General features: G+C 50.3%; 1 protein-coding gene across 1 annotated transcript in view; it reads right to left on the bottom strand.

Moving 5' to 3' along the window:
* The window catches only part of ADAMTS2 (ADAM metallopeptidase with thrombospondin type 1 motif 2), a gene marked incomplete at its 5' end in the record, with an annotated part of 245,426 nt that overhangs the window by 8,944 nt on the left and 212,169 nt on the right, over positions 1-24,313 (bottom strand). The window contains 9 exons of the mRNA XM_082650498.1: positions 626-833; positions 1,642-1,774; positions 3,674-3,833; positions 5,923-6,089; positions 7,792-7,872; positions 8,900-9,023; positions 13,374-13,507; positions 14,659-14,834; positions 17,731-17,876. Coding sequence (XP_082506624.1) covers positions 626-833; positions 1,642-1,774; positions 3,674-3,833; positions 5,923-6,089; positions 7,792-7,872; positions 8,900-9,023; positions 13,374-13,507; positions 14,659-14,834; positions 17,731-17,876 — 1,329 coding nt within the window. The remainder of the gene's footprint in view (positions 1-625; positions 834-1,641; positions 1,775-3,673; positions 3,834-5,922; positions 6,090-7,791; positions 7,873-8,899; positions 9,024-13,373; positions 13,508-14,658; positions 14,835-17,730; positions 17,877-24,313) is intronic.

Raw genomic sequence — 24,313 nt, 5'->3', positions numbered from 1 at the left:
CAGTGAACATCCTGGGCACCTAGATGTTTGTGCCTGGTTTCCTCCAGACTTCACCGAAACACTTTTTCCCTGTGCTGATTCTACGCTGTGTGCTTTCATTGTAATAAAGCCTAACCATGACTACAGCAACTTCTGAGCAAATCTTTGAGCCCAAGGTTGGTCCTGGCAACTCCTGACCCACCAGGCCCGGGGGCTGGATGTCAGTGCTCACATCAGCTCAGCCCTGACCCCAGAACGGCTCCTGCAGCCCGAGACTATCCTTTCCAGTCCAAGTCTAAGTCCTCCCTTGCCCGTGTTTCCTCCTGCAAGTCTGACCGGCCTTCTAGCCACACCTCTGGCCCCCAGAGACAAAAGCCCAGGCTTCCCTTTGTTTCCTGGAGCCCAGGCTGTCCCCAGTCTCCTGGGGGTCCTGTCCCCAGGAGCATGGGAGCCTCTACCCTGCAGAGTGAAGATACACATTCCACTGAGTTTCCCATAGCCATGTGGAACCACGGGTGCCCTGAGACCTACGGGATGTGGCCCAGGGCAAGAACTGCATCCAGGCCCAGGTGCAACGCCCTGGCCACTTCAGTCCCACCCAAGCTTGGTTTGGGGGCTGAGGACACAGGGCCGGGGCACTGCTTACCTGGGACCAGGGTCCGGCCCGCCACCGACCGGGACAGAGCTCACGGTTGCAGGCCCGGCGGCCCTCGGGTCGGGCGTCATTGCAGTGCTTGGTGTGCACGGAGCGGGTGGTGTTGTTGTGCAGGGGCTGAACGCAGCGCACAGAGCGAACCTGCATGCCCGTCCGCCCACAGCTCTGACTGCATGCCTCCCACTCACCCGTGACCCACCTGTCAGGGCAGAGCAGCACACGGTCAGCCCCTGGAGAATCACCCTGGCTGAGGCCCTGGTGGACAGAAGCAAGGCAGCCTGCTCCTCCAGGCACATCTTTACCTACTGTCAGGAAGGTGCCCTGGAGGCTAGCTGGGCCCCTGCCTGAGGGCCTGCCGACGATGAACCCCAAGCATGCCCACGGCTGGGAGATCCTGATTGGGATGTGGCCATGGACAGCCGGCCTCTGTCTCCTCTTAGGCTCCTGGCTCTGCCCTCTGGCCTCAGCTTCCGCTGACATCACCAACCCTTCCGGGCAGCAGCATGGACACACTCAGCACCTGTCCCCGAACGGCCCCCACCTGCCTTTTACCCACCATCTTCCCCACTCAGGGTCCTGAAAAAGGAACCTGGGCCCAGAAATGCAGCCCTGTCAAACCCCGGAGCCAAAGGGTCATGGCTGTGGCCATTCCAAGGCCTCAGCCTCTGGAATGAGCTGCTTGGGAAACATCTACCACCGGACCAGAAGCAAGCCCTGCACCCTCGGAGCCTCAGTTTCCCCATCTGAGCATTACCACTTGTTGTCATTTCTAAGATGCACATTATTGTTTCCGTCTAGCAGGTCTGAAGCAGGGGGGCACTGCACAGCCTGCAACATCTTAGACTCCATAGAACGTGGGGAGTGAGGAAGAATCTGTCAAACGTCTCAGGGCACGTGAGGCTCAGAGCATCCAGGGAACCCGATCCTGCACCACCCTCCACAGGAGCCCCAGGGCTCTCCCTCCCCTCCTGTAGTGGGGCTGGGGGCCGGGGAGTCCTGGCACTCACACGGGCTGGGAGCACTCCTGTGGGTTGCAAGCCCGGCGGATGGCTTTAGGCTTTGAGAGGGAGTCGCAGAAGCCTCGGTGCACCATCTTGTGGTCCAGCCTCCGGCGGCAGCCATACTTGGTGAACTGGGACCCTGAAGACGAGAGCTCGAGGGGGCTCAGTGGGACAGTATGGGCCCTCCAGCAGGCGTGGAGGGGTGGCTCCTCAGGTCACGTAGCCCCGTTCTCCCCGCCCTGCTAATGGGGTGGGGGGGTCGAGCAGGGACACATCTAGCCTGGTGTCTACCCAGCATCCCAGGCCAAGTGAGGGTGACAGGCCAGGGAGAGTAGCCCCCTTCTCTCCTGCCCTTTGGCTGGCTTCCTGGGGCAGGAGGGAAGGTTCTATTTCCTCTCCCATTGTTTAGTCATTTACTCCACCTTGAATTAATGTGCTCTGAGGAACTGGCTAAACATGGAATACAGCCTGCAAGGCTCCTCCAGCCAGTCTAGTGTAGCAGTTCTCAGCTGGTGGAGATTTTGCCCCGGGGACATCTGGCGATGTCTGGGACACTTAGTTGTCACAACTGGGGGAGGAGAGGCCACCGACATCTAACAGGTAGAGGCTGGGGATGTTGCTCAGCATCCTACAATGCACGGGACTACCCCCCACAATGGAAAATGATAGACTCCAGAATGTCAACAGTGCCAAGTCTCAAAACCTCAGCCTAGTGGGTTAGACATGAGAGAATATGACTGGGCAGCCTGATCTAGCCTGGGCATCTGGGTGTGTCCCGGGAAACAGAGGACGGAGGTGTGCTGATTTAGTGGGAAAGCGGTGGAAGGGGCTCCCCGGGGAGGAGATGGCCTATGCAGAGGCCCTGAGGCAGGAGCACGGCGTGTCCAGGAAAAGCACTTAAGGCCAGTGTGGACAGGGCTGAGTGAGCAAGGGTTGGGGGTGCCAACGGCAGTGGGAGAAGTCAGCAAGTTGCTTGTACCTTGGAGGCCATGAGGAGAATTTTGTTTTTTATCCCAAGAGCAGAAGGAGCTGCTGAAAACTGTGATCACAGAAAGGGGTATGGTCTGATCTGACCCTTTAATAGGTCACTCTGAGGGCAAGAGTGGACACACGGGGCCAGCTGGGTAGCGAGGATGGTGCCAGGACTGGGAAGATGGTAACAGCAGATGCGTCCAAGAGATACACAGGAGGGAGACTCAACAGGATGTGCTGATAAAATCCAGGGGGCCGGGAGGCTCAGTGGAAGCCTGGGGTGCCATCCGCCCAGGCAGGAGCACTGGAAGATGAGCTCTCCATCGGCCTGGGCCTGGCAGTGGGTGCCCCGCCCACTGGGCAAACTCCCTCTGTTGTCTAGGTGTGGGACACTTCATGGCACCTGAAGGAGTTCTGTCCTGGCCACCTGCTCCTGTAGGCTGAGCTCTCTTCTCCTGCCTTTTATCTCCTCCAGCCCCATAGGAGCAGTGACTACACTGAGCAGATCAGAACTTCCTGTCTGTCTGTTATGTCCCACCCAACTGTGGACTCTTTGAGGTCCAAAGCAGGTGGGACCTCTCTGCACCCAGCCCTGCCCCAGGGAGGCAAGGCCTTTCTGCATTCGGAAAGGAGGGATCTTAGGAGGGATCTCTGTAGAGGGGGCCTCTTCATTGGTCTCCAGCATGGCCTGAGCCTTTCCTGTGACCTGCCTTGTGGTGTCACAGTAATCCATCCAAGCCACACCCTCACAGCAACCTCCCGCCAGGCCGAACCTCCCTCTCACACCATGCAGGTGGGTGCTGGTGTCATCCAAGCCCCACACATGCCCCCTGGCTGCCCTGAGCACCTGCTCTTCCTGCCCACCCTCTGGCACCTCCCTAGTGGGGCTAGGCCCTTGTCACCCAGGCAAAGGTCACTGGTTTGGGTCTAGTGTTCTCATACCTGGCACATCCCTCATGCCAGGCGGTCAGCAGGGACCATGGACTTAGGAAGCTCCTCATCCAGGAGACCCCTCCCGCTCGGCCCCGACCTCCTCTGGGGCCCCAACTCTGAGAAGGCCCCTCACCTCCACCGCAGGGCTTGGAGCAGGGAGACCACTTCTTCAGGGCCCACTCGTAGCCCACGGAATTGTCCTCCAGGACATTGTTGCCGTCCACATTGAGCGAGTCCTCATGGATCATGTATTTGTAGGTCAGCGAGATGCGGGCGTCCCCCTGCGGGATGACCTGCCCCGGAGACGGACGTGAATGTGTCTGCCCACCACCACCCTCCCTCGGCGACCAGGTTAGGAAAGTCAGCCCGAGGAACATGCGCGGCCAAGTCTCATTAGTCACGGTACTCAGGTTCTAGAAAGTCCCGGCAAACACCGAATCTGCCAGTACTGAACCACTGCTCGCAGGGGAACATGGCATCAGGGCCTGCGAACCTCTGGTCGTGACAGTTTCATTAACAGTCAATGCATAAGCTTATTCTATGTGCGTTTCTGTTTAAAGACACCTTAATTAGTATATGCCATTGATTCATTAACACTGAACTCACGGCCAGCACCTGGTTACTTGTGCCTGGACGCAGCTCATCTAACACATGCGCTCTCTCTTTAGGGTAAACCTGCAGCTTCCTGATCAGAGGAACACCAGACCCATGCTTGGGGCCATTTTAAACAATGAAATCATCCCCCAAAAGCACAAAAATGCGGACAACATGGCAGTAAATAGAGTGTGAAAAAGACGCTTGTTTGCAGTAGCAGCTGAAACAAGAAGCAGAGCCTTGCCTGTTTCCGCCTCCTCACATTTTCCCCTGCTCCACTGCAAGTACAGGCAGACCTTGCTTTACGGCGCTTTGTTTTACTGCGCTTCGCAGATATTACGTTTTTTTGGGTTTCTTTTCTTTTTGGCGGTATGCGGGCCTCTCACTGTTGTGGCCTCTCTCATTGCGGAGCACAGGCTCCGGACGCGCAGGCTCAGCAGCCATGACTCACAGGCCCAGCCACTCCGCGGCATGTGGGATCTTCCCGAACCGGGGCACGAACCTGTGTCCCCTGCATCGGCAGGCGGACTCTCAACCACTGCGCCACCAGGGAAGCCCCGTTTATTTACAGATTAAACTTTTGTGGCAGCCCCACATCCAGCAAGTCTATTGGTGCCATTTGTCAACAGGATTTACTCACTTTGTGTCTTTGGGTCACATTTTGGTAATTCCCACAATATTTCAAACTTTTTCATTATTATTACTTTTATTATGGTGATCTCTGATCAGTGATCTTTGATGTTATTGTTGTAACTGATTTTTTGCTTTGTATTTTTAGTCAAGGTATGTACATTGTTTTCCTTAGACCTAAGGCTATCACACACACTGGGAAACCAAAACGTTCACGTGACTTGCGTTATTGCCATATTCACTTTACTGCGGTGGTCTGGAACCGATCCTGCAGTATCTCCTGAGGTATGCCTGTATTGATTTTGGGATTAGACATACTTTCAGTAGGTGAATTTACCAATACAGAAATGGCAGATACTGAAGCCTGACTGTATATGCACTGACAAAGGCAGGGCACCAAAGGCGTTTCTGGGGATGCAGAGTACATGCAGCCGAGGTGAGCAGAGCAGAGCACGGCGCACATGAAACACCCCATCCCCACAGCTGCGCACTCTGGTGTGGGGCGCTGGGTCCGGGTGCCTGAACCCAACCATGGTGTGCTCACCTTAACGGAGGGGCAAAAGTCATCTGAGCCTTACCTGTAGTGTTTTAACTTTTTTTACTGATAAAATGTATTATGTATGCAATTAAAGTTAATTTTTAATAAGTGAATCAGGAAATCAAGCCCCCTCTGTACTCCCATCACCAGGAGCAGCCTGTGGTCCTGGACTCAGGAGACCTGGGGTCCAGTCCTGTTCAGGGACAAAGTCTAGTGTGACCTGGGTCTAGCAGTCCAATTTCCTGAGCCCCATTGGTCACCCCCAGAGAGTGGCTGGGTTTGGATACAGTGGCAGACATGAATAAGCATGATGAAAAGTGGTCATGAATGTCACCCAGAGGGGGAAACCTAATCGCTTGCAGGGGATTTTGTCTTTAGTCACCCAGGGGTCGATACAGGGCCCAGGGCCCAACTGGTAGCTCCATGTCTGTTCCTTGCTCTGACACAGAGATAGAGACCCTTGGTCCAAAAGTCAGGCCAGAGAGGCCGTTCAGAGCATGGTCCGAAGTATGCAGGGAGGCTCAGGGTTCCCAGGCACCCCTCCATCCCTTCCCTAGCAGCTACTTGCCCCCTGTCTGGGCAGCCAGGACGCAGTGGGCCTGGCCCCTGCCTCGACTTACCAGCACAGTGATGGTCCCGTGGAGGGGGCCCATGGTCTGCAGCGTCTCCCGGCCATCCTCATCCCGGTACTCCCACTCCACACCCATGGCAATGAAGGATTTGGAGTTGGGATCCACGTCATTCTCTTCATTTAAAATGAACTTGCCTGTCTCCAGGTTCTTGACGGCTGAGAATGGCAGAAGACAGCCAGTGTCACCCAGGGGCAGAACTGCGGGAAGGCTGGCAGGGTATGCTGGTTTGAACAGGTTGGGGGAGTTACAGGGAGCAGAGCCCCTCGTCTCCCAGCTGTCTTCTGCCAGGGGCCCGTCAGTCCCACTGACAGCCCAAATCACCTTGGGAACCTGACTTGCCCTTTGTCTCTCAGCCAAAACTAAGTTTCCCTCTAACCCTGCCCTTCTGCCAGGCCCAGGGCCCTTTCCTGGATCTGCCCCTCAGGCCCTGAAGGAGATGCTACATGGCAAGGGACTCGGCAGGCATCAAGGCCACCTACTTGCTCTCTACTTGGAACACTCAGTGGGCTCTCAGAGCCACTGCCCTCCCTGCCCCAGCCCCCCGGGTGAGGGGCATCTGCTGGACACCAGGGCACAGGGCTGGGTGAGGGCTTCCTTTCCTGGGGTGAGCATACGTCCCATATGTCTCCCCACCCTGCTGGTAACTGTGGCTCGGCCTGGGTCCCCACCAGTTCCCTAAAACCCAAAGAGGCCTGACCTGGCCCGGGGACCACTCAGGCCACTAGGCATCCACAAAGAATGTCTAGGAGCCGAGAATCCACTGGTCAGGAAGCCCCACGCTTCCCACAGTGGAAGGTGTCTGCTGGGGGTCTGCTGGAAGATTTTAGGTGGTGTCACAGACTGGGCACAAAAATCATGGGATCACAGAGTTAGGAAATCATTCCCTTCACAAGTCTCCTGGAATCCCCTGAGAGCCTCAGCGGGCGCCAGGAGGTCCTCAGCTTGTCACTAACCCTCCCTCCTCTTGTGCAGGGAGAGCAGGAAACAGTGTTTAGATAGAAGTGTCTTTTTTTTCAGGGATCAACTTTCATATTTGCCTTCTACTTAAGGCAAGTGCCACTGGCTTTGCATTTTGGGATAGCAACATAAAGTCTCCTCTTAAAATAAGGAAGAAAGAAAAATTCATATTAAAAAGAGTGGTTGTCTGTCTCACGCCAGTGGCGGGGGCCAGATGGAGGCAGTCATGGAGCCCCTGACCCAGTCTGGCCTCCAGGGCACAGGGAGGAAGGTCGGGGCCCAAATTGGAGGAAGAGACTTGTATGGGGTCCCCTCAGTGACCTACTTCCTACTTCACTTCCTCCTTTGGCCTTACATCTTGGTGGGGGGCATGGATGGGTGAAGCCCCTTTGAGGAGCCCTAGGCAGCCTGGAGGAGCACAGCCCCACAGGGAGCTGCCATGTGAGAAGGGGGCACTCAGAGTTGTTAGAACATCCAAATTTTCAACAGATGCCAGGAATCCCTATTCCAAAAGAATCACTTGAATTTAAAATGAAACTAAATGAAAAAATGCAAATATGTCATAGAAGCCCATCTACAAGCTGGCCTTAGCGGCCACTGCTTAAGGACCTTGCCTGCCTTCCAGTGGACAGAGGGCTTCCCCCTTGGCCTCGAGATGGACTTAGGGTGGGGAGGTGTGGCATGTTTTAAACACATGTCCCTCCACAGCTGCTGCCAGGGAAGCCCTCTGATCCCAACCCCTGGCCTCTCCATTGGGAAATGACTCCAGGAGACGTCCACCAGGTGGGCCAGGCCAGGGACAGGGGAGATGGGGCTGCAGCCACGCCTCTCAGCTGTGCCCCTGATCCCTGGAAGAGTCAGGCTGCAGATTCACCGCACTGCCTGGGCTCCGACACTCACCCAGGTGGTGGCTGGTGGTGTCTGCCTCCTGGATAAGCAGGTGTCTGGCTCCTGCCGGGATCTCAAACATCTTGATGTAACCTTTGTTGGGATGTGGGGAGACAAAGCCAAATGAGAAGGGAGAGGCCGTCGAATGCAGACAATGCCAGGAGGGCCTTGCCCTCGAAGGTGGTTCCAGAGCCCCCAGTGTTTTATGGGCTCTGACTGCCCACCCAGAGAGGGGTCCACGGGAAAGCTAGCACATCCCAGCCAGCCACAGCCCTTTGCTCATCTTCAAATCCAGGGGCTCCTTCAGCCTCCTCCATTGAAAACTTAGTGGGCGTCCTCGTGAGTGTGCCTGGAGTCACACCTGGGCACGGAGCTAAGATGCCACATCCAGGAGGGAGGCCTTCAGCAAGCTGCTTGCCCTCCCTGGACCTCGGCGGCTTAATCCGCAAACTGAAGACAGCCTGCTCACGTGGGGCGATGCAGAAGGTCAGCTCCTGGCACCCTGGCACCAGCTCTGAGTGGAGTCTGGCAGGTTTGTCCCATGGCCTTCTTCCAAAAGAGGTGAACCAAAGTGGCTTCTCACCATTTTGGACAGAGGTAGAGCAGTCCGCTGCTACAAGCCCACCCAGAGCAACGAAGCCAGACGGAGGTACCACTGTGGAAGGAGGCTCACCAAGCGGTCTGTTTTCCCAGAGCCCACCTTGGCCAGGGACCCCAAGTTCCCCAGCCCCATCCTGTGGCCCTGTGGGGACAGGCTTACATGTCCCTAAGCCACAGGCTGCACTGACAGCCCATCAAAGTCCTGCTGACAGGTGGCTGGGGGTAGCAAGCAAGGGAGGCCAGCTGGCGACCGGAAAGGCTTGGAGGGCTGGGGAGGGTGCCCTCAAGTAAAGACTTCTAAGACCCACCCTGTGCACATATACCCTGGCATTATCCCTGTCCCTGCCCACCCTGGGGCCTGGCGCAGCTGCCCCGACCTGATTCTCTCTCCACCTCACCCTCCCAGACTTACACCCCCTCTCCCGCAAACATCTGAGAACCCGGTCAGAGCCACCCGGCCAGGTGCTGTAGACATTCAGGCCTGGGTGCCCTGGGCAGGGGGAGGGAGGGGCGCACTCACCGAGCTTCTTGGGCGAGCGTGTGAATGTGCCCTTGACCACCTTGCAGTGGGAATTGTCCCCTCCACACACACCACACTTGTCCTCCTGCTTGCTGGAGCCGATCACCCCGTCGCAGCCCACCTTCTGCAGAGGGGTGGGGAGGTGCAGTGTACACTCGAGACTCCCTCTCCCTACCTGTTCCCTCCACAGCCCAGGTCAGGGCACCCCTTCTTAGCAGTTCCTGATGCAGGGGAAGGAGAGGGGGCTTTGGAGCAAGACAGACTCTGTGTGCCCACCCAAGGACCAGCCTTTCCCCCTCACTCATCCACTTGTCTGGACAGTGTGACCTGTGGAGGGCTCTGTACAGCCTAAACAGGGCCTGGTCCTGAAGCTGCCCTGCCACAGCACGCTGGTGTCCTAATGGACATATCAGACATGGCCTCTGCCCCTTCTCCCGGCTGTCCACGCAGTGCAGCCCCAGAGGCGGTCCCTCCATGGCTCACACCCAAAGCTTAGGCCAAGATGTCCCTCCCTCACACTGCCCCCAGGAACAATGTCCTCTTCAGTCTGTCTCGGGGTGTCTGGGAAGGAGGTGACAAGAGTTGGTAGGAACACTTTTGCCTTCATTCTCTCAACCAATCCTCTCAACACTGTCCACTCTAGTATTGAAAATTGTTCCACACAGAGCAGGGACATTCCTTGCCCAGGGCCACCTGGCAGAGGCAGTAACAAATTCCGGTTCTGTTACTCTCTATAGCCCTGCCGATAGCACACCATTCCCAGGGCCCCAGAGCTCTGCAGGGAGCAGACCCTGGGTCTGAACACACTGCCTGAGGCCACTTTCGTATCCATGACCACACTCAGCAGGGAAGACAACCTCTCCTCCTAGCTGGTCTGCTCACCGTCTGATCTGAGTGCACCATAGAACCACAGGTTTCCCTCTTTGCCCTGGCTGCCAGAAAGCCCAGAGCCAATTCACCCCTCAGGATCCTCCTATCACCACCTCTTGTGAGACTGCTTCCTTTCCCTTTGCTCTTTGATTTATTTATTTTTTTTATACATCTTTTTCGTATTTTATTTTTGCTTTTTTAAAATACACACTTTAAAAAATTTTTTTTTATTGCTTCACAATATTCTGTTAGTTTTGCTCTTTGATTTCTGACTTTTGTCTTACAAAGACCTTTGAGGGCAGGGTCTCTAGACTATGAAGGGGCTACAGAGCCACTTCCTGGCAATGCAGTCTCAGAGAAACTTCGAGTTTGTTTCCACATTTGTGACATGGAGTCAGAGCAGCAAGGCCTGCCAGGGCTGTTGCCCAGATGAGAGGATATGGTCCTTGTAAACAGTCACACGTTGCCTGAAGGATGAAGCTGATGCTGAGGAGGAGGGAAGAGAAAGAGGGGAGGAGGGAGAGGAAGGGAGGGAGGGGAGAACCTCCTGTCCAGCCAGGGCAGTTGTGATATTGTGATTTATGATATATATATATATATTTGGTCTTCATCCAGTTTCTGGCTAGACCTCCTAAAACCCTTGGAATTTTCTGTGGTGAGAGCCATAAAGCTGTCTTTATGGGGGGGGTGAGTAGGTGGTCAGTGACCCATTATTTAGTCAGTCATGCCTGTAATGAAGTCTCCATAACAACCCAAAAGGGTGGGGTTTGGAGAGCTTCTGGGTTGGTGAACACATAGAGATTTGGGGACAGCAGCATGCTCTGGAAGGGCCTGGAAGCTCCATTCCTTCCTACATACCTTACCCTAAGCATCTTCCATCTGCCTGTTCCTGAGCTATATCCCTCTATAATAAACTGGTAATCTAGTAACTGTTTTTTGAGTTCTAAGAGTCACTCCAGCAAATTAATTGAACCCAAGGAAGGGGCTGTTGGAACCTCCAATCTACAGCCTGTTAATCAGAAGCACAGGTGACAACCTGGACTTGTGATTGGCATCTGAAGGCAGGGGGCCGTCTTATAGGACGGAGGCCTTAACTTGTGGGATCTGATGCTATCTCTGGGTAGGTAGTGTCAGAACTGAGTTAAATTTTAGGACACTGCCAACTAAAAATTGGCACTTGCCTTCTGCTTCTACAAGGATTAGGTCACTAGCCACTGCAGTCGCTGACCTTCAACACACCAGAAAGTTCAGGGTGGAGATCAGGAATGAGGCACTCTTGTGCTCTGGGAAAAACTGGCAGAACAGGCCTTCAGAGAGTTAGATATTTTCAGGAGAAGATTTTATGAACCCATAAATTCTTGCATCTTCTATCTAAGAAAGCACCAAAGTCATTAATGGCGACATCTGCTCCTGGTGACCAGCAGCAAGCCTCCGCCACAATGTGTGCTTGACCGCACGTACCCGCTTTCACTAAAACCACGTATAATACTGACCTCCGCTTACCTCTTTGGAGCAGTTCCTCAGAGCTGTAGTCCTCATTTTGCCCCAAATAAAACTTAACTAACATCTCTCACATTATGCAATTTTTTTCAGCCCACAACATCCAGCTGGTGTCAGAGAATTGCTTGTTGGACATGTAGGGGAAAATACCCCAAACTGGGATTGGAATCAGAATCTTTATGGCCTCATTTAATTCTTGATTCCCTGCTCTGTGTGTGTGTGTGTGTGGTGTGTATGTGTGTGTGTCTTTACTCTCCTGACATGTCTTTTGCTGTCATTTCTCTTTGAAACTTCCTGAGTCATTGTGTTTTGATATTCTCTCATTGACAGCATCCACTTGGATATTAGATTCTTTTAAGAGTTTCACATTCACATGTATTGTGAGGACTCCTACATTTCATCTTATCACTCCCATTTCCTTTGTGTGTTTTCGTTCTTTCTGTCTCCTTTGTTTTCTAACTTTTGCAATGTGACCATATATAAATGTAAACGTTTTCTAATTATGCAAAACTCTATCATTCTACTGTTATCTGTTCAAAGTCACCATTAATTAATGAAATACCCTATTCTTCTCCAGTTGTCAATGTCAGGAGTGAAGCTCTAGACACGCCCACTAACCAAGAGGGTGAATTAGTGTTCCTACTTCCCTGTTATGTTTGTACCATACGCACAGCTGCCATCTAAAGCTACTTCCACTACTAAATGTTTCCCATGCTACGGCCTCTCTTAATCAGAGTTTTTAATATTTTCTGTGTGTTATGATGTTTTGACATCTTAAAAATCTTGCTAGTCAAGAAGAGCTAGCCAGTTCTTAGGGACAGCAATGGAAGCACACCTTTCATACACAAACCAACTGATTCCTCCCTTTATCAAACTCTCACACACTAAGCCAATATGTCTCTGCCCTAAATCATCCCAGGGTCTACCAGGAATCTAGAGACCACTCCTGCCAGAATTATTCAAACTGGCCAATCCCAAGCTGTTTACTCTGCTTGCCTTGCCTTTCCCATGGAAACCCCAATAAAAGCTTTGGCCCAGACTTTCTCCTGCTCCCTCTGCCTCGCAGCTGAATCTGGTGCTTCTCCAGGTGGCCCTGCACAGCCTGCCATACCCTTCCCTCAGGAAATGTAAGTAATCAGTTCTTCTTTCAATGGCACTGACTTCTCTGTGTCATCATTTGGTCACCTCCATCAATTAGAACCCCTCAGGTACAGGGGAGACACTGCTGTCCTTAAGTATTTGGCTGAGTGTTTGGAGTGTGAGCAGACTGTATGGCCTGCCCTCCCTGCTGGCTGCAGTCCTACTGAAATCACGTGGCTGGAGAGAATCCCTGAGCTTGCCTCCAGCTACTCCACACCCCACCTCCCTGCTCTTCCAGCCTCACCCGTCTCCGCCAGGGGCCCTGTGGCATTCTGCCAGGCTCTCTGCCAGGGACATGCTGAGGATGCTCGTTTCTCAGGAAGGTAAGATGAGAATCAGCCTCTTGGACACCTACAATCAGTCTCATCTACACAGAGGCTTCCAGGCATTTCTAGGGGACGGGCCAGTTCTGCACTCATGTTACTATTTTATGCCGAGTGTGCCCCACAGTTGTCTCTTGTAACAGCCTAAGATCGAAGCCAAAGACAATAAAGTAACAGAAAACACAGCAGGGCATTTCTACAAAGAGCCAAACCAACGAGAGCCATGGTGGGCCACCCTGATCGAGGGTAAGCTGTCCAGTGCCCAGAGGAGTGCAAGGACGTGGCAGTGCTTCACAAGGGGTCCCCCAGGGACCATGTGCATCAAGATCACCTGGTAAAACTGGTAAACTCATGCTCTGGGCCACAGCCTCAACCTACGTAAGCAGAATCTCTGAGGTGGAGCCCCAAGCTCCTCAGGTGGTTCCTCAGACTCGAGTCTGAGAACGCTTGTCATGGAGCGGGGCAGCAGGGAGCAGGGGGTGGGAACCAACATTTGCTGAGAGCCTGCCCTGATCTAGATGCTGTTTGCAACACTTTGCAAGCTCAACCTCAGTGAATGCTCCCAAAGCCCCAAAAAGCGGAGGCCGTGAGCTGCGGCTGCCCCTGCTCCTGTGGCACCGCACTGGCCTCGTGGCACTCACCCTGCAGTCCCCGCGCACGCAGAGGCTGAAGGCGTCCTTGTAAGAACAGCGCGTCCCATCATGCACCATGCGTTTCATGGACACCACCTCCCCAGTCTCCTTGGACTCACAGTAGAGGTGGCATCTCTCTTTGGCTGGAAGGGAAGCAGTGGGGTGTTGGTGAGGAGGGCCAGCTGCACCGCTCACTTTGCTTGCAGTTTCCTTCCCAAGTTTGCTAAAGGGAAGCACCCTGCAAGGAGAAACTCTCACCCAGGAGGGTCTTCTTATGATTCACCCAGCCCCCTACATGCCTGCCCTGGGCCGGGAGAGAAAGCGAAAGGGGGCAGATAACTGCAACCCCCTTCGTGACCCTGTTGTGTGGGACTTAGGAAGAGCTTTTCCCAACTGCGCCAGGCTGTTGTTGGTGCAGCCAGGTCTCAGATTCCCGAGGCCCTGCCCAGAGACCCCCATATCGAGGGGAAGGGAAAATGGCTGTTTGCCAGGTCTCTACCTGGAGACCCTTTTCAGTCAACCTCTGAAACCCCAAATGAGATGCCCCCTGCTTCAGTCTCGGGTCTCTGGCACCTTCCCTTCTCAGCATTTACCTCCGTGGTCACTATGACACCACGTCACTATTTGATTTTTCGCCAGACGAAAGCCTCGCTCTGAGAGGGGGATCTGTCTGCTCTGGCACCGCCTCTTTGAATGCACACGTGAGGCTTGCAACAGGTGCTCAGCCGGTGTGACACACATGGGGTGATGGAGACAGCAGAGCATGCCCCAGTCCCCACTCCCCTCCTCTGCCCAATGCCTGGAAGGAACAGAAACTGTGTTTCTCCATCATTTAGTGGGAGGGGGACCCAAATGAAATATAAACACTCTCATGCTTGAAACTACCAGACTTTTCAGTTCTAGGAGCCAACAAATGCCTTTTGATGCTTAAACCAGTGCAAGTCACTTGGAACTGAGAGCTCCCACTGAAAGATGAGAGGTCAGAAGTAACCTGATTCCTTGGCAGGCTCCGCCCCTGCCCTCCGCCTCAAGGCTGAGCCAGGGTAAAGGCGCAACGCTAGCCTTGCCCACTGGGTGGCGAGCACAGGAGCCTGGGGCCAGCTGGGCCCCGCCCTCTTCGCTGCATCCTTGGCCAGGTGCAGTTGCCTGGCTCTTCTGGGATTGTAGTCCTGCCGTGAGCCCCAAGCCGGCAGCCACCCTGCCCAGGGTGGACTCTGCTGGCATGCCCATGCAGAATCAGTGGTCCAGTGAGCCCTGGCCTGTACACTGAATGCTCACTCCCCTTAGGGCTCACCATCCCGGTGCTCGTGGGGCAGCCAGTGGTGCTGGGCGTCACCATGCTCGAAGTATAGGTCCCATTGCCGGCACTGCTCCTCACGGAAGTCAGCCAGGGCGTCAGGGCAGTCCTGGGAGTTGCAGAGCTGGAAATCGTAGGCAAGGCCTGAGCAGGTGCGGCCCCCATTGGCTGGGCTGGAGGAGGAAGCAGAAAGGCCTTGCAGCTCGGTGCCAGGAAGAGGCCAGCACACGGGGTGCCACTTGTGGGATCTGGGGGGAATCCATGATCCTTGGGGGTCAGGGGGCAGCTCTGTTGAGTGAAGGGACGCGGCTTTGCCCCGTCCCAGCCGCAGGACCTGGGCTATCCCCCAGCCTCCAGGGCCTTGGGGCATCACTGTAGAAGGCACTGGTAATCCTCTCTCGGGGGCCCCATGGGAAGGGAGCATCTACTCAGCCCCTGTGCACCCCCCACCCCCATCCCAGCTCCTGTAGCTGTGGCGGTGAACCAACAGTGAGCTGTAACAGGGTGTTTAGGTTCTGCTGTGCCTCTGGCCATAAGCCCCAGGGTGGTGGAGCTGCGTGAGCTCCCCTACATCTGGGCCTGGGCCTGGGCCTCACACACGCTGGGAACTCAGAGCAATTCTGAAGTAGTGGAATCTTGTTACAAGTGTTCTTAACAAGTGTCAGGTACACAGTGGGCACTCCATCTCCAGCTTTCCTCCACCTCAAGAAAACTTGGTCCGTGTTTCTGTAATTTCCTTACTTTGTTGAGAACACCAGCAGTCCACAAAGCACTAACCCCACAGGAAAGGCACCAGCTGGTGGCCAACAGGTGCCCATGGCAGGCAGGGTGATGGGGTGTGGCAGGCCTGCACCCTGGGAGGAGCTGGGGAGCTTCAGCCAAGCAGAACCCAAGGCCCCGCCTGAGACTTGGGCAAAAGTCATGTTCTGCTGTGATGATGGATGTATAGCATATAGCACTGTAGAGTGAATGATGGAAGGGGCTGGCTTCCATGAGGCTCCTTGCACAGTGCCATGTTCTCAGGGGAAGTCGGTGGAAATAACAATCCGAGAAATTTGTGGAGAAAGAACCAAGAAGCCTCAGTGTTTGATGGGGACCATGAAAGAAAGGGTGATTTTGAGATTTACACCAGGGCCACTGATGGGACCACAGACCAACGACAATACCAACCAGAGCATCACCAGGAGGGGGTGCAGCCCTGGGTGTAGGTTGGGGAGCCCAGGGGCATCGTGCAGCAGGAAAAAGCAGGAAGGGGTTGGGCTGTCGCTGGAGCCCCGGCCAGCCCAGACAGGAGCCATACAGATTCAAATGGAAATCCATGATAATTCCAAAAGAGAATGTGAGTTGGAGAATTCAGGGGAGGCCAGGGAGGAAGAGAAATTGAAGAGCTTGAGCTCATGCTGTAGATGGTTTGCAGTTCTGCAATCAAAAGAGTGGCGAGGCAAAGAACACAGAGGGAACTCAATCCAGTGAGCGGGGACCCAGCTGGGAAACTCAGGAGTCTTCACACTGGCCACAGTGTCCCAGGAAAAGCTACTGAGCCAGGGAGCAGTAACTAAAGATGGGGCAGCATAAGGCCCAGCTGTCATCTTCAGGAGGACACAGGAAAGGGGAGGCCCACGGGGCGCACTGGCATTGCTGTGGGGCCTGTGGGCTCTGAAATGCTCTGGGCGCTGCAGCTGTGCGTATTCCCCACAGATGCAAGTGAGGCTGGCATAAATGAACCGTGCTCAGAGCTCTGTGTGGCGCATCTGTGTTGTCTGATGGTCACTGATATGCACGGAATGCTGGCACTGACCAGGGGTTAGCTACTCTCCAGGCCCAACGGTGTTTGTGAACAGATGGAATGGCAGGCAGTTCTGGCAGTTTTGCTCACGTCACTGCTGCCCCTGTCCCTTGCTGCCACCAAGAAGGCTGAACCAGCCAGAGGGGTAAGAAAATCCCTAGAGTGCGCAGGTGGGGAGGGACAGAACATAGAGCACCCAGAACCTGCATGATCTCCCCCAGGGCCAGACCTGGGGGTGAGTCCCCTGGACCCCAAGAGCCCAGCATCAGACACCACGAGGAGTCAGGGCCTGGTGGGGGGAGAGAGGGGTTGTCAGGCCAGATCTGCTCTTCTGACTGTGCACCCTGGACCAGAACCTGGAAGTCCTCACCCAGCACACTGTAGCCTCTGAGCTTCTAACTTCTTGTCTTGTCAATCTCATCTTGAGGCAAGTGTAATAGCCCTAGCGGAGCTCTGAGGATAGCACAGGGGATGGGGCCTGCCTGGGAGGCAGGATGGGGAGCATGGATGGAGGTGGGAGTCCAGCGGGCCTTCAGGCAGCCTCTCCAGGCTGTTTCTCCCCTGGGCAGCTGGGAATGGGTGGCATGTCACTGACCCTGCCTCTTGCCTGATTGCAAACAGCTGCTCTCCTGCTCAGGCTCCGGGCATCCTGGGGCCCGAGAGAGCCCTCCTCTTTATCCCCATTGCCCCATCTCTGTTTCGCCTCCTATTCTTTTGTGTGTGTGTGTGTGTGTGTGTGTGTGTGTGGTACACGGGCCTCTCACTGTTGTGGCTTCTCCCGTCGCGGAGCACAGGCTCCGGACACGCAGGCTCAGCGGCCGTGGCTCATGGGCCCAGCCGCTCCGCAGCATGTGGGATCCTCCCGGACTGGGGCACGAACCCGTGTCCCCTGCATCGGCAGGCGGACTCTCAACCACTGCGCCACCAGGGAAGCCCTCACCTCCTATTCCTGATGCCCTCAACCAAGAAGAGCAGAGGAGGTCGGTGTCTAGAGTAGGATGCAGGCCAAGTGGGAGGAATGGCCCTAGGCCACCAGGTCAGAAGACCAGGTTTCCAAGTCTCCAGAGCTGGCTCTGGCCCCAGCAGGCTATGTGGCATGAGCTCTCCACTCTCTAAGTCTCAGTCCCTCCCAGGAAGATGAGAAGGGGCCAGAGCTGCCTGCCCTCACATCGTCTCCAGAAGTGACATCCGCAGGGGCCTTGCAGGATAGGGTTGGCTAGCAAGGGCCCTTGGGGACCACAGCTGCCACCGAGGAAGGCTGGGAAACATCAGGGCCAACTCACTGTGGGTTGTCGCACTGACGGGTCCTGAACTTCACACCTGTGCCGCAGGTACGTGAGCAGGAGCCGAAGGGACTCCAGGCGCCCCAGTTGCCATCTCGCTTGAGGATGTCAGGTGTCAGCCAGATGCAGTGTCCTTTAAAGCAGTGCTGAAAGACAGAAGGTCACATGCCCCCCACCCTTCAGCTGCAGTGCCCGTGATGACTGCCTGGCCCTCGAGGCACAGGGAGAACAGGCCCTACTCACCCTTAGAAGCTCAGAACTTCGCTGGGAGGCATGGTAAGGTGTTGGCCCACCCAGCTTCCCCCGACCACCAGCCTGGTCTCCCACCATCCTCAGTGCCTTGTTCAGCCTACTCTGTCCCCGCAGCCAAAGCCCACCCCACACCGTGTCTGCAGGATGAAACCCCCGGCCTGGTGTGCCCACACAGCGCCATTCATAAAGATGTAAGCGGCACATCAAGCCAGTGACTCTAGAGACATGTAAGGTCTACTGTTTAAGTAAAAATAAGCAATTTAAAAGAAATATGGAAACGAAGGATAGGTGATATGTTGACATGGTAAAAATTCATGAATATAGTAAGTAGAACACTGGAGTAGAGGAAACTCAGGTCTACAACTTGAATCTATCACTAGTCCAGAGAGGAAGCTTATACAATTTAGGGCCCATTTGAATAAGATTGCAAAATTAAAAATACTAAGTTTGGTATAAAATGGAATATTGATTTAGAATTAGAAAATATAAAACAAAAAATTTAAAAACTGACAAATACCACAAACCACCAAAAACAGAGAACAATGATTTTTTTCAAATTGATTGATGGACACAACATTTCCTGCAGTTCTAACTGTATACTCTTTCATGCCCTCTTCATATGACAATAATTTTGTAGGATTGTATTCCATAGGGAGAATAGAAAGATAATGCAGTCATTCCTCAGCAAGCTTTTTCTGTAAGGGCCAGATAGTAACTGTTTTAGTCTTTGCAGGCTACATGCTCACTATTTCAACTATTCAACTCTGCCATTAGAGCATGGAAGTGGCTATAGACAACATATAAATGAATGGATATGGCTGCATTCCAGTAAAACTTTGTTTACAAAAGCAGGCAGCAAATGGAAACTTCTAGAATGGAGCTGTAAGAAACTTGGTGAACCTTCTCCTCAGTAAAACAACTATTTAACTGGTGAAAATTATTTTCTAAACAAACCATTTAAATTATCTGGACAACAATTACTGACTGTATAGCATGGGGAACTATATTCAATATTTTTTAATAACCTATAATGGAAAAGAATCTGAAAAAGAATATATATAACTGAATCATTTTGCTGTAAACCTGAAACTAACACAATATTGTCAATCAACTATACTTCAATTAAAAAATATAAAGTATCTGGAAATTGTCCTAAGGTCAATACAACAAATGGAGAGAATTTACTAAATCTTGGTTAAGAATAGTAAAAGTCTATACATTTGAGCCACAACCCTCTCCCATTCCTTCCCCATCTCAGTGTGATGGAGGCTTTACTGCCTAAAAGACAGAGGTCTTCGTCTCCTCAGCTCCCAGTCTAGGGCTATAGTTTCACTCTGGGAAAGGCAGGCCACTGGCATCTCCCATACCTCCAAACACTGTGTTGCAGAAAATCTGCTCCAGTCAGGGAACTCCCTTTGCCCACCCAGTCCTCACTCCCAGACTGGAGGCTCTACTCCAGGTATGGCAAACCAAGAATACAGTACTCTAGTAGCCCCTTCTCTGGCTTCCTTGTAGGGCAGAGGTTCCATGCTGAAAGGGAAAAGCCAAGAAGACTAGAAGCTACTATCTCTATTCAGTGACCTATTCGTAGACCAGGAGTGTCACTCTGTAAGTGGACCACCCTGCTCCTAGCTCCAGCGCAGTGGTGCAGTAGTCTTCCCAGAGGGAGAGGCAGAACTGAGAGCTCCATAGCTCACCCTAAGAGGACTAACTTTATTTGGAACAGAGCATGAGGAAGTTCATGCCTAAGGGCATTGTCAAAAACAATAGAAATCTTGGTAGTGAGCAACTAAGAGGAGGCCAGTAGCTCCACAATACTAGTAAGCAACAAGTGAAATGGTAAACCAACTAGAAGTGTAACCAGGGAAAAGACAGCTAAGAGCCTTCCTGGAGTCTGAGCAAGCCTCAAATATTGGTAACACCCTGCCTCTGTGAAGGGTCCAGAATCTGATTAGGTCAGGCTGTAGGCAAGTTGTACCCCAGGGCAACTGTATCAAAAACTATACAGCATCAGCTAGCAGCTAGTGAAAGCTAATTGGGTGTGATAACAATAGAGGCAGAACAGCCAGAAGTTTAGCTGGAAGATCAAAGAAAGAGACAAAGAGAACCTGGCTAATCCCACTGTTCTGGGGGTGGAGGTGGGAAGCTGTGTGGCCCGGGTGACTATGCATATGCCCAAGGCTGTGATCTCTGAGGGGCAATATCAACAGCTGCATGCTGCAGGGCAAATAAAATTTATTGAAACAGTGCATCCAAGTCACTAAAGAAATAAACAGGTAAACAAGCAAACAACAGCACAACAAGGTCTAGGGGAATCACTATCCAGAGTTTCTTCAATGTATCATCTAAAATGTCCAGTTTCAACAAAAATTTCTGAGACGTGAAAAGAAACAGGAAAGTGAAATCTATACACAGGAAAGTAAGCAGGCAACAGAAGCTGCCTTTGAGGAGTCCCAAATGTTAGAATTAGCAGACAAAAATTTCAAAATAGCTGTTATAAATATGTTCAAAGAACAAAAGGAAACCATGTCTAAAGAACAATGCCTCACCAAATGGCATCAGGAAAGAGACAGAAACTAAAAAAACACAAACAAAAAGAAAAAGAAATTATGTAGTTTAAAAGTAAAAAAACAAATGAAAAATTCACTAGAGGGCTCAGTAGTAGATTTGAGCTGACAAAAGACTCCATGAACTTGAATATAGATCAATAGAAATTATGCAATCTGAAGAGAAGAGGGGGAAAAAAATAAAGAAAAATGAACAGAGCCTCTGAGAAACATGGAAGACCATAAGTTCACTGAAATGTGCACAGTAAAAGTGCCAGAAGGAGAGGACACAGAGAAAGGAGTAGAAAATATTCAAAGAAATAATGTTTGAAAACTTCCAAAATTTGATTAAAAACATTAACATACACATCCAAGAAATTTAACCAAGTAAGTTAAATGCAAAGAAATCCACACCCAGACACAATATAGTCAAATATAGAAAGACAAAGGTAAAATGTCAAAAGAAGCAAAAGGACTCACTGGAAGCCCAATAAGATTAACAGCTGACTTTAATCAGAAATAATGGAGGCCAGAGGTAGTGGTGTCAACCAAGAATCATATCCAACAAAACTACCTCTCAACAATGAAAGTGAAATAAAAATATTCCCAGATAAACAAAAACTGGGAGAATTCATCGCTAGCAGACCTGCCATATAAGAAATACTAAATTAGGAGTTTGGGATTAACATACACACACTACTATATATAAAATAGATAACCAACAAGGACCTACTGTATAGCACAGGGAACTCTACTCAATATTCTATGATAAACTATATGGGAAAAGAAACTGAGAAAGAATGAATATATGTATATGTATAACTGAATCACTATGCTATACACCTGAAACTAACACAACACTGTAAATCAACTATACTCCAATAAAATTGTAAAAAAAGAAATACTAAAGGGAGCTATTTAGGCTGAAAGCAAGTGACACCAGAGAATAATTCAAATCCACATGAAAAGACAGAGTTCTGGAAATGGACAAATTTCTAGAAAGACACAGACTACCAAAACTGATTTAATAAGATCTAAAAATTGGAATAGACCTATAACAAGAGATTGAATTAGTGATTTAAAACTTCTCACAAAAAATAGCCAAAGCCAGATGACTTCACTGATAAATTCTACCAAACACTTAAAAAAATTAATACCAATCCTTCAAAAACTCTTTCAAAAAACGGAAGAGAAGATTTTCCCAATTCATTCTATGAGGCTAATATTACCCCAATACAAAAATCAAAGATGTCAAAAGACAAAAACTACAGAACAATATCTCATGAAAATAGACTTAAAAATTCTTCAACAAAATTCTAGCAAATCAAATCCATAGTAAAAGATTATACGCCATTACCAAGTGAAATTTATCCTAGGAATTCAAGGTTTAACATCTGAAAATCAATCAATGTAATAAACCATATCATCAGAATAAAGGAAAAACTGTATGATTACCTCAAGACTCAAAAGATAAAACTGGCAAAATCCAACATCCTTTCCTGAAAAAAGCACTCAAAAGACAGGACTAGAAGTTCCTCAAGCTGATAAAGGACATCAGTGAAATACCCCAACTAACATCATGCTTAATGGTAAAAGAATGAATGCTTTCCCCCTAATCAGAAGCAAGACAAGGGTGTCTGATCACACCACTTCTAGTCAACATTGTACTGAACGTTCTAGCCAGGACAATTAGGCAAGAAAAAGAAGTAAAGGGCATCCAGATTGGAAAGGAAGAAGTAAAACTATCTCTATTTGCAGATGAATTGACCTTCTATATAGCAAGTCCTATGGAAACCACTAAAAAACTATTAAAGTTAATTTTAAAAGTTCAGTGAGATTGCAGGATTCAAGGTCAATATACAAAAATCTATTGTATTTCTATAAACTAGCAATGAATGAACTGAAAATGAAATTAAGAAAACAATTCTATCAGGGACATAGAGAACAGACTGGTGGTTGCCAAGGGGGAGGGGGGTGGGAGAGGGTTGGATTGGGAGTTTTGGATTAGCAGATGCAAACTGGTATATATAGAATGGATAAACAAGGTCCTACTGTATAGCACAGGGAGCTATATTCAATATCCTGTGATAAACCATAATGGAAAAGAATATGAAAAAGAATATATATATATATATATTTGTATAACTGAGTCACTTTGCTGTACAGCAGTAACATAACATTGTAATTCAACTAAGAAATTAGAAGTATTTTGAGTTAAAAAAAGAAAACAATTCTATTTACAATAGCATCAAAAAAAAAGAAAAAGAAAAAAACCTTAGGAATAAATTGAAGAAAAAAATGCAAAACTAGTACACTGAAAACTACAAAACATTGTCAAAAGAAACTGAAGATCTAAGTAAATGGAAAGACATCCCATGTTCATGGATCAGAGTTTAATATGGCAGCACAGTCATACCTCAGAGATACTGCTGGTTCGGTTCCAGACCACCACAATTAAGCAAATATCAAAATAAGGAGAGTCACATGAATTTTTTTGGTTTCCCAGTGCATGTTAAAGTTATGTTTACACTATACTGTAGTCTATTAAGTGTGTCATTATGTCTTAAAAAACAATGTACATATATTTTTTTTTTTTTTGTGGTACGCGGACCTCTCACTGTTGTGGCCTCTCCCGTTGCGGAGCACAGGCTCCGGATCCGCAGGCTCAGCGGCCATGGCTCATGGGCCCAGCCGCTCCGCGGCATGTGGGATCTTCCCGGACCGGGGCACGAACCTGTGTCCCCTGCATCGGCAGGCGGACTCTCAACCACTGCGCCACCAGGGAAGCCCAACAATGTACATATCTTAATTTAAAATATTTTATCGCTAAAAAATGTACATATCTTAATTTAAAATATTTAATCTCTAAAAAATGGTAACCATCAACTGATAATGCAGGGCTGCCACAAACTTTCAATTTGTAAAAAAAAAAAATGTAATGTCTGCAAAGCACAATAAAGCAAAGTCCAATAAAACGAGGGTTGCCTGTACTCCCCATATTGATCTGTAGATTCAGTGCAACACTTACGCTGGAATTTTGCAGAAATTGAGAAACAGCTCCTAAAATTCATATCAAATGTCAAAGGATCAGAAATAGCCAAAACAATCTTTAGAAACAACAAAGTGGAAGGACTCAGACTTCTGTATTTCAAAGCTTACCACAAAACTACAATAATCAAGACAGTGTGGCCCTGCCATAAGGACAGACAAAATTATTCATGGAACAGAATGCAGAGTCCCTAAAAGAACCTTTACATATGATCAACTGATTTTTAACAAAGGTACCAAGTGATTCAATGGAAAAAGAATAGCTTCTTCAACAAATGGTGCTGAGACAACTGGATATTCACATGCAAAAGAATAACGCTGGACTCCTTCCTTACACCTTACACAAATATTAACTGAAAATGGATCATAGATCCAAATGCAAGAGCAGGAATACATCTTCTTGACCTAATGGCAATGGTTTCTTAGTTACAACACCAAAACACGAGTGACAAAAGAAAGAATATCTAAATTGGACTTCACCAAAGTTAAAAGCTTTTGTACATCAAATGATACAATCATGAAAGTGAAAAGACAACCCACATAATGGGAGAAAATATTTGCAAACCATATATCTGAGCAGTCTGATAAGGGATTTGTACCCAGAATGTATAAAGAATGATTATAACTTGATAATAAAAAGATACCTCAATTAAAAAATAAGCAAAGGATAATGAATAGACATTTATCCAAAAAAGATATATACAAGTTGCCATTAAGTCCATGTAAAGGTGCTCAAA

This window comes from Grampus griseus (assembly GCF_964374135.1).
Source record: "Grampus griseus genome assembly, chromosome: 3".
NCBI lineage: Eukaryota > Metazoa > Chordata > Mammalia > Artiodactyla > Delphinidae > Grampus > Grampus griseus.
Note: the sequence above shows the minus strand (reverse complement) of the source record. Positions and strands in the feature narration are given on the sequence as shown.